At 39.9% G+C, this 9,807-nt stretch overlaps 1 protein-coding gene across 3 annotated transcripts in view; it reads left to right on the top strand.

Annotated features, from left to right (window-relative positions):
- enox2 (ecto-NOX disulfide-thiol exchanger 2) overlaps positions 1 to 9,807 on the top strand; it is a 153,765-nt gene that overhangs the window by 125,765 nt on the left and 18,193 nt on the right. For all 3 annotated transcript variants that reach the window (XM_017408434.3, XM_017408436.3, XM_017408435.3), the window contains 3 exons: positions 1,810 to 2,043; positions 3,356 to 3,568; positions 7,050 to 7,156. In XM_017408434.3, coding sequence (XP_017263923.1) covers positions 1,810 to 2,043; positions 3,356 to 3,568; positions 7,050 to 7,156 — 554 coding nt within the window. The remainder of the gene's footprint in view (positions 1 to 1,809; positions 2,044 to 3,355; positions 3,569 to 7,049; positions 7,157 to 9,807) is intronic.

Below are 9,807 nucleotides of genomic sequence, written 5' to 3'. Positions count from 1 at the left end.
AGGGCCCGGTACCCCATACTCCCGGAGCACCCCCCACAAGATTCCCCGAGGGACACGGTCGAACGCCTTCTCCAAGTCCACAAAACACATGTAGACTGGTTGGGCGAACTCCCATGCACCCTCAAGGACCCTGCTGAGGGTATAGAGCTGGCTGCAGATTGTGTGCTTATCTAATCTTCACTGAAAACATCCTCAGTCTTCACTCAGCAAACTGATGGCCACTCATTTTGGCTTTAAAAAATCCACTTAGCTGAGCAATCATCTCAGAAGTCTCCCCAGCATTATTGTGTTTTCATACATGTGCAAATGCATGTGAGAGGGAGTCTGTTTGAATGAGAGATCATTTGATTTCGACTGCCTCCATTCTTACAGTGAGATGTGGAAGCAGAGGTCCATATATTAGAGTGATGACAGAGCTGTGTAGTTCCCCCATAAATAATACCCCACCCACACACACACTGAGCCTGTGCAAACAACAATACGCAGCATTGACACACACTCGGGCGGCTCCAGCACACCAGCATCCCCTCATATGAAATATTGAAGTAGTGGTAGATTAAGAGCCCGAAGCAGAGAGAGCAGACTGAAGTAGAAACCCCTGACTTTGCGCTCATTTTGTTTTCTGTGTGTGTTGGCATCCCTCACTGCTCCTCCCTCTTCTTTTCTTTCTTCATATCCAAACACACAGACACACTCTATGATCAGCTCAACCAATTAAATCTCATAATGGGGCAAAATTTCACTTCAATCCACAACTAGCCATTAGTGAAAATTGAGTAAGGAGGATAGAGTAGGGATAAGACGGAAGTGCAGAGAAGAAGAGGGGTTAATGAGGAATATTGTGGTCTTTCACAACCACTACAGAAGTAATTGGCCTCTCTAAGTCTCTCTAGTGTATTGACAAAAGGATGCAGGCCTTCTGAGCTGCTCAAAAACAGGGTTATAGTATATTTTTAAGAACCTTTTAAGAAAAATGGGTAACAAAGAAGACGAGAGAGCAGTGACTTGGCATGTATACCTCTATAAAAAGTCTGTTGTATTGTGGTTTGCTTTATTTTCTGTGAAACACATACGGAAGCCTCTCAGTATAAGGTAGTTTTTGTTGGGATGAGCTTTGTTTTTAGCTGTATGTTGCATTGAAGGTCAGTAAAAATTTACACCTACAGACATGATGTCATAAAATCATTTAAAATTGTTTTTGATTATTCCTTTTTTTTAGAGCGTTGAAAAAGTTACGACTTGAGCCTAATTGTGTATGATCATTTATACAAAAAATAAACTGATGTCAATACAATGTGTGAGGTTGGCAGCAGCTCAAAATTACACACCTTTGGGCAGCCTGTTTTTTCTCATTGTTCTTAGCTGACAGTTTTCTAAAACAATAGTTATTGGGCATACTGGAACCTTGCTACAATGAAGGTTTTAAGATACATTTTTGGGTAAATCAGTTGGCATAAATGGACCAAAAAAGGGACCAAGCAGGTTGAGACCAAAATGAAATTAGCTAAAACTTTCTATTAATTCATTAGAGTTTTCACAACATTCTTAATATCATACTTGATGTCCTTTTTTAAGTGTTTGGAAGTAATACATCCACAAACATTTGAACACCTGGATAATGCAGTACTCTGAAATCACATAACAATGAAAAAGACATTTATGTCTGCATACACAGTTGATCACTTTCGTCAATAAGTTTCCCCTCCCTGTCATTTGTTAATCTCCATTCTTTTGCCTGTTTTCATTTTCATCTTTTTCTTCTTTTTTTTTTTCCTTTAAATTTTTTAAGTAAATTGTGTCATTCCCCAGGATATAGAATCCGTCTGGGTTCCAGCACAGACAAAAAGGACACCGGCCGACTCCACGTGGACTTTGCCCAGGCCAGAGATGATCTGTATGAGTGGGAGTGTCGCCAGCGCATGTTGGCCAGGGAGGAGCGGCACAGGCGCAAGATGGAAGAGGATCGCCTCCGGCCGCCGTCCCCACCGCCAATTGTCCACTATTCTGAGCACGAGTGCAGCCAGCTGGGAGACAAGATCAAAGGTAGACCTGGATGGTGGGGACCTGTGAAGATCATACAGTAAAATATTACAACAAACATAAACAGAGTGTTTCCCTCCATCACAGGCTCACTGAGAGCAGTTACTTAAAGTTAAACTCATGATACAATCTTTATTTATGTGAGCCTTAAACAGACATGGGAGGGAATAAATGAAAAGGGCATCATGGGAAGAGACCTTTTACACCAGCTTATAACTCTGGTAAAGAAATAGTTATGTTCTAACAAACTCTGAGTTTCCTCTTAAAATGCTTTACACAAAAGCTGTTAAACACAGTTTATCAGCTCACTCCATCCTCAACACTTGTTCTTATCTTGTCTTCTCCACCTCTTCGCTCGTCCTTTTTCCATTTTCTCTTCGTAGCTTTCCCTTTTCCCTTTTTGCAGCTTTCTGTCGAGTTTCTGGCTGAATAAACTTGTTTCACTAATGAGCAGTGGCACTTCCAGGTCTCAGTCACAGTTGCCTGATAACAACATGGCTGTGACTTTCTGCCTCTCTACCATCTGCATGTGTCTTTTTCAGTTCTCTCCCCTCCCTAGCCTTGGGAAAAACGAACTCAAACACTCTGCTGTTTTAGCCAAGAAATTGTTTTTGATCTCTTTGGGCTGCTGTTGTAAACACCCCAGCCATTTGCTGCAGATAATAATCAATCAAAATCCACATCAAAACTACTGGGAAACAATGCAGCTGCAGCCAAACCCAACGATTGGATTTGCTTTTAAATTTGGATTTAGTTTTTCCAAATGTTTATTTTACCCAGAGGGGAAACAGATCTAGCTGTTTTTACTGCCAGTTGTATTACTGATCTCCAAACTTTGTTATTCTCAATGACAGACCTCATACAGTATAAATGGGTTTTATAGCCTTTTTTTGCCCCCAAGTTGTCATTTCTGCCTGTAATGTTAGTTTGTAAACAAATATACGGTTTGACAGTTGTTGTATTTAAAAATTCCTTTAGCCGTATCATCTAATAGCACATCAGTGCCATCTTTGTGTAATTTTTCATCATTTGTGTCACTCGCTCACTTCAACCTTCTTTTTATTTTGTCTCCTTTTCACTGAATAGGAGAAAAGGGCAAATGTTTTTATCTGTTCAAAGTGCTGGAATAGAGGATAGTTAGATGTTTTATGCTGTTTTTTAGTACTGAGCACAGCACTAAAGAAAATGTCGCTTTTTGGCTCTTTAGATTTTGTTTTCCCACATTAAATGTCACATGAAATGTAAAGGAATAATGCACATCTCCTTTTCAGAGGTTGATTCTTTTATTCATGGTCTCCTTCCATGTTTTGTCCAGACGATGGGAAATTTCCAGACGCAGTGCATGTGCTCTTGACCTGGCTGGAACGAGGTGAAGTTAACCGCAGGAATGCCAACAACTTCTACTCCATGATCCAGTCGTCCAACAGCCACATCCGCCGGCTGATGAGCGAGAGGAGTCAGCACGAGAAGGAGATGGAGGAGGCCAAAGACAAGTTCAAGACGGCTCTGTCTGGCATCGTGGCTCAATGTGAGTTTTTACTGACACCCGCTGCAAATCTGGGTGTACAATCAAATGCACCGAGCAGTAGCTGTTTTTTGCTCTGTTAGAACAGGGCAAAAATATTAACAATTCTTGTTGTGCAGGTCAGAAGAAATGAGTCAAATTGTTTGTTTTTATTTATTTTTTTTTAGTTCAGTGTTTGTTTCCGTAATGTGCATTTAATAATTTAGAGTTAGAAAAAGTCAAAATCCAAGTCAAGACTTTTGTGCCTTGATTTTCGAAATCTACTTAAAAGTAAGTATGAGATTGTTCACAGCCTAATGTATGGAGTGTGTGTGCACATTTATGCAAATACGTCACTGCTGTACTTCACAAAAGCCTCCATACCTTTATTTGATTTACCCATGGAAGGATGGATTAATGGTAAGTTCATTTGTTTTTCTAGATGCTTTCAGTGATATTTATAATGTGAAATTTAGCCTCCCCAAAAAATCTGAGAACAGTCTGTTGGCATTCAGGAGGGAGTCACTGAGCTGGATTATTAAGGTTTTCTTCAGATGAAAGAAGTAAGTAGCCCAACACGTATTCAGCTGGAATACAATGGAGTCCAAACATGAACAGTAAACTGCATGCTTAGTCCTGTTAAGCTCTTAAAAAGCCAAAGGCAAAATGTTGTGTTTCTGCAGCACCTACTGTTGACAGCCGCTCTCCAGCTGCTCGTTTACACCACAGCCCACAGCTCTCTGTCTCCACATATCCCACCACACGCATGTTACATACAATGCAAACATCCTTAAAGACGGTCTGGAGTTGTTGATGTTTCATACATTTGCATAGATTATTTATTAGGTAAATAATGCACTTAGAAGATTTAAAAACAAGGTGCTTTTTTTATACTGTCCAAAAAAAAAATTCATGCCTGCCGTCCTTGCCACTCTTAATTATTTCAAGCATATTTCTGTTCATGGTGTTGCCTTCCTCTTCATGCATTTTTGGTTCTATTCATTATACCTCAGAACTGGCCTCCTGTTGGGAGGGTTTACAGGTTTTGACAGGGTAAAGCTTCCTATTATAGCACGTACAGTTTAGGCATTTTTTTTATTTGCCATCCAAATGTTTTTTTTCTGTGATGGAATTAGTCATTTTCATCCATCCATCCATTCTCTTCCGCTTATCCGGGGTTGGGTCGCGGGGGCAGCAGCCTAAGCAGGGAGACCCAGACTTCCCTCTCCCCAGCCACTTGGGTCAGCTCCTCCGGGGGAATCCCAAGGCGTTCCCAGGCCAGCCGAGAAACAGTCCCTCCAGCGTGTCCTGGGTCTTCCTCTGGGCCTGCTCCCGGTGTTAGTCATTTTATAAGGTTCAAATTCAAAGGGTTTAAATCTTGGTGTTCAAAGGATTGGAGGGAAAAAAATGTATTTCAAAGGTTTATCACAAACAATGTCCTTCTCCTAACCATTGTTAACAAGCCTCACTGTAAAAAGTTTGTTTGAGCTGCTTTCTGCACTGTTGAAAGCAAGAACAAAACAAATAAATGTTGTTGTTTTTTGTTTATTTTTAAAGCATTTACATTTTAAATTTTATTAGTTGCATTTAAGTTCTCTGTCCTGGACTTATTTCTGTACCTTATGTCTCTTTTCTTCATCAATATCATCAAATTACTGAGTATTGGAAAGATGAGCCGTTTGATCCCTGAGCTGTTCGGTTTCTCAGCTCCCTGCAAACACTTCCACACCTAACTGCTGGTCTTATTGACTCTTTTGTTTATTTGAACTCTAGAGAGACCGTTTGTACATGTCCCCATAAACTTTCACAACAAGGTAGCTGCAGCTCTGAAAAAACTGCATGAGAGTTGGAGGTTTTCTGTGCTGCCTTGTCCTAATCAGACACTTTGACCAAAAGAAGCTCACTCAGCTGAGTCCAAGCTTAAGTCTACATGGTAACTGACTTTGTAGTTACAGCTGCTCTGAAGGTTTTAGTAGCAATGCTTGAAGCGTGCTTTTGTCCTCTTAAAAGAGGACAGGGTCGTCTGCACAGGGATAAGCAATCAGGAACACTGTATTACTGCAGTAAGGAGACGTCCTTGGGTAAGGTTCTTAAGAACCCACTTCTGCAGTGGAGCTGCGCAGCGGTCAACAACGGCAGACTCCGAGGAAGTTATTTTTGGCAACCAGCAGTTGCTGAGCAAATCTGATACATCCAACTTATGAAAAGAAAAACAGTCATGTATGCCTAGTTTTCCTCAGATCTAAAGGCTAAAATTTCATACAGTGCTGTATTGAATAAGTGTAGTATCCTACAATAAAGCAGCTCTCACTCAGTTTTATTTCATTTTGTTCAAATGTACAGTAGCTCTATGTGAGTGTCAGTTGATTTATAAAACCCTTTTAAAACAACAGACGTTGGACTAAAGTGTACAAGAAAATAAGGTGAACTCCATTCAAATGGAGACAAACTCAATAGAGATAAGTGCAACAGTTTAAAACAAATGGCATTCTAAGTTAAAAGTCATGAACTCAATATGTTAAACATGTCAATTTCTACAAGCCATAGCGATTTTCTAAAGTTTTGCCAAATTTTTCCATAGACTAACATCAGTCATTGTGAAGTTTTGATTACCTCTGTGTTTGAGTCTGGATCTTCTGACAAAAAGTCCTCTGCATATGTAGTTTTAGGAAACAAAATATGTGCTTGGTATGCTATTTCAGAGGGCTCAATGTGACATTACATCCTATTTTTTTTATCATTATCCTTTATTTAACCAGGCAAATTCCATTGAGATCACAGATCTTTTTTGAAAGGGAGGCCTGGGCCTGAAGGCAGCCTAACATGCATGTTTTTAGACTGTGTGAGGAAACCGGAGTGCCTGGAGAAAACTCCACACAGAAAGACCTGGGGCTTGAACCCAGGACTTTCTTGCTGTGAGGGGGCAGTGCTAACCACCTACTCGTCATGCTGCCTGTGGTTCTATCATAGAAATGTTTATATCTAAAACAAAACGTGTTGTATCAACTATATTTGCAATTTGGGAGTTGTTGAGATACAAAAAAATCTAAATATAGTCCACAATGTAAGATGTATCAAATTCCCTAAACTTCATCAGTTGTTGCATTTGAGTCTGTGGTGCATCAACCAGCAGCTGTGGTGCTCAGCTGTCACTGTGGCTGATAAAAATCAGCTGGTATGTGGTTTTAAGAAGCAACGAGACTTTGTTCTGCATGAAAGTACTTGGTTTAATAAAATAAAAGTTTGCTTGATGAATGTAGGATTTGTTGACATTTTGAAGTGGGAACTATTTCATCTTCCGTAAGATGATGCAGTGGCATCAGCCGGTAGGTAAGACACATGCACACACTCTCTCTCTCACACACACACACACACACACACACACAGAGTTCGTATCCCTAGTTGACTCCACTTTCTCACTCCTCTGCTCCCTCCCAACCGCCCTCTGTCTTTCTCTGTCTGTGTCTCTGGATGGTCTCTGCTCCTTCCCTGCATCCTGCCACAGTTGAACAGATTGTGTCTGTATTCCAAGCTGCTTCCAAACAAAAGGCATGGGACCATTTCTCCAAAGCTCAGCGCAAGAACCTGGACATGTGGCGCAAACAAGCAGAGGTTGGTACACTTCACTTTCATTCTGTTGTCCATATAAATTATGGATAAATAGACATTCAGCCTTTTTTGTCAATATGTGTGTCAGTGTAAACTTCTTTATTGCTGTTGAGCAGTAGTTTCGTCATTTAGTCGTGCCTTATGCTACTAAAAAGAGATGATGCATTATTTTAATTTTAAAAAAATAGTAATGCATAAGAGCAAAGTAGTAGTAGTTTTATTCAACCATGGCTACAGAACAGATGCCTGCTTGCTGCAGTCAGACACAAAGGTCCAAATGTCTGCCCCCACCCCACCCCTTCCTTCCCCTCACCCCTTTCCTCCCCAGTGAAGGAAAACAAGCTGCTGGGTGAGTTTGTTTCCAGCTCTAATGGTTTCCTGGACACAGGTAAATCTGTACAAGCTCTTTCCTCCTGCATTAGTCATTTTAAAGAATTGAGTAAATAATCAAGGAGGAACATCTTGAGACTTAAAGTGTATGGATTTTGACATTTTAGCAGCTTTTTGTTGTCATTTACTTTCTGCTTGCCCTTTTCTATTTCTGCCAAATGGAACATTAATTGGCATGATGATGGTTTGTATGTAATGGAAGGGTCTGGAGTGTGTTGCAGTCTCGGGTCTAATGGACCATTTATGATCATGTCTCGATTGGTAAGTTTCTTTGGACCTCGGTTTGAAAAACAACTGATTCATGGTGTAATTTGGGGGCACATGTGGACGTGCACACACAACAATAAGAGATTTTGAACCGGCAAAAGCGGCAATCATCCTGTACAAAAAAAAAGATGAAAGGTAGGTGTTGAAAAACAAAGTTGTTACTCTCATTCTCAGATTTGCAGCATAAATATGAAAATGGTCAACCTAAAATGTTACCCATCCAAACAACAGGTGTTAGAAATTATGCTTCATGATAGCTTGTGAGAGACTATTAACCCACGGTTGTTAAGAAAGCAGGAAGATGGGTGATGCATGTTTATATACCTACCTGTGTGACACTGATAAAGACAACTGTTCCATCTCACCAAGATCTTGACGCTTCTTCTGCAATGTTCTCACTGAGGAATCCCCCTTATTCATTTATATTCTGCAACAGTTTTAACCCTCTCCTGATGATGATTCATGTAGCTGTATCTACACAGCACAAAGCAGGAACCATCGCAAATAAATGTGATCATCCTTGGTGGAATCCTCCACTCCTAAAAGTGTTTATAGAATGAAAAACATTTTGAGAATATAACTTCATTCAAGCCTTATTTTTTAGTGGGTTTACATTTAATCATTTGTGATATAAACTTTGTCACTGAATTATACATATATATTTATATGCTTTTGTGTTTGTCAATATCTAACAGTGAGAGGCCATCGGATGTTTGAGGTAATTTTGATTAAAGATGTTTATATTTCTTTAAAAGGTTTTTGAGCAATAAACAGCAAAGTTATTTTTTTCACTTTCTAAAAACAGAAAATGCATAAAGATGAAAATATTTGTACCTTCTAAAAATCTAAATTAATTAAAATACATTAAAAAAAGTAGGACCTTATATCGCTTATATCATCAGGCAGGAGTGCTGCTAAAACTAATCTAAAAAATAAATTTGCATTCTACCAAGTGTGGTTTATGTTGGTGGCTGGCTGGTGATCGTGGGAAAGCAATTTTCAGTCTTTTGAAAAGGCTTTTCAAATAAGTGAACATGAAGGTTCTTCGACTGGACAAGAAAATGTTTGTGTTTAAAGTTAAAAAACATCAAACCCACAGCAGGCAAAATTGTTCCAAAACAACTTGATCAAAAACACGTTACTGGAATTCCATGTTGCACTCTTATGTAAATAGTTTTTGAGACCATTTTTATTTGCATTTTGGTTCGGTTTGCAACATCCTGTTACAAACATATTGTTTCTGGGTCTCACCAAAGCTTGATTTTTCTACACCAGCTACTTTACTTCTGCTCCTGTTATTTATTGCTGTGTGCACTCAGCCTGTCGGAGCTGAAAGCCACTACCTTGGGTTAAATATGAGGAGGTAATAAGAGCTGTGAGATGCAACCATACATTCTCTGTGAAGGTCAGAGAACCATAATAATGGGCTATGAGTGTGAAAAAGCTACATAAAGCTGCCGACGTCGGTGCCACGTTGTTAACTTAGGTTCAGCACAATTGATTATTCCTTCACAAGCCAAAAAATATGGTCTAGTGTACCAAATCAAAACTGTGACGTAGTTCCAGGCTATTTTTTCATTGGTTGTACTACATACACGTCCCTTAGAGGCTGTAATGCTGGAAGCCGCTGGCCTGGGTAAAGAACATAGGTGAGTAAATACTGTTGTTTGGGGCTCATTTATTATCCAATAGGAACCCAGATTTGCTCTCTCATATTGGGTATTCAGTGTGATTCTTTGGCACGGAGGTGAAATATGAAGAAACAGGCAGCAGCGGGAAGTAGAAGCTACTCCAGAGCAGAATCAAACAACAGCTGCCTCCTCCTATCAATTTCCATGTGCTGTGGGTATGTGCTCCATTCACACCAGTTGGTTGTGTTTCTCCTTGTGCTGGTGTGTGTTCAGTACCTGTTTGCCATGGGCTTTGGCTGATAACTTCAGCTGACAGATGGTTGTAAGTTTATTTACTCTTGGGTAACTTCAGATACTTTCAGCTCT

Source organism: Kryptolebias marmoratus, linkage group LG9 (assembly GCF_001649575.2).
Source record: "Kryptolebias marmoratus isolate JLee-2015 linkage group LG9, ASM164957v2, whole genome shotgun sequence".
Taxonomy (NCBI): Eukaryota; Metazoa; Chordata; class Actinopteri; order Cyprinodontiformes; family Rivulidae; genus Kryptolebias; species Kryptolebias marmoratus.
Note: the sequence above shows the minus strand (reverse complement) of the source record. Positions and strands in the feature narration are given on the sequence as shown.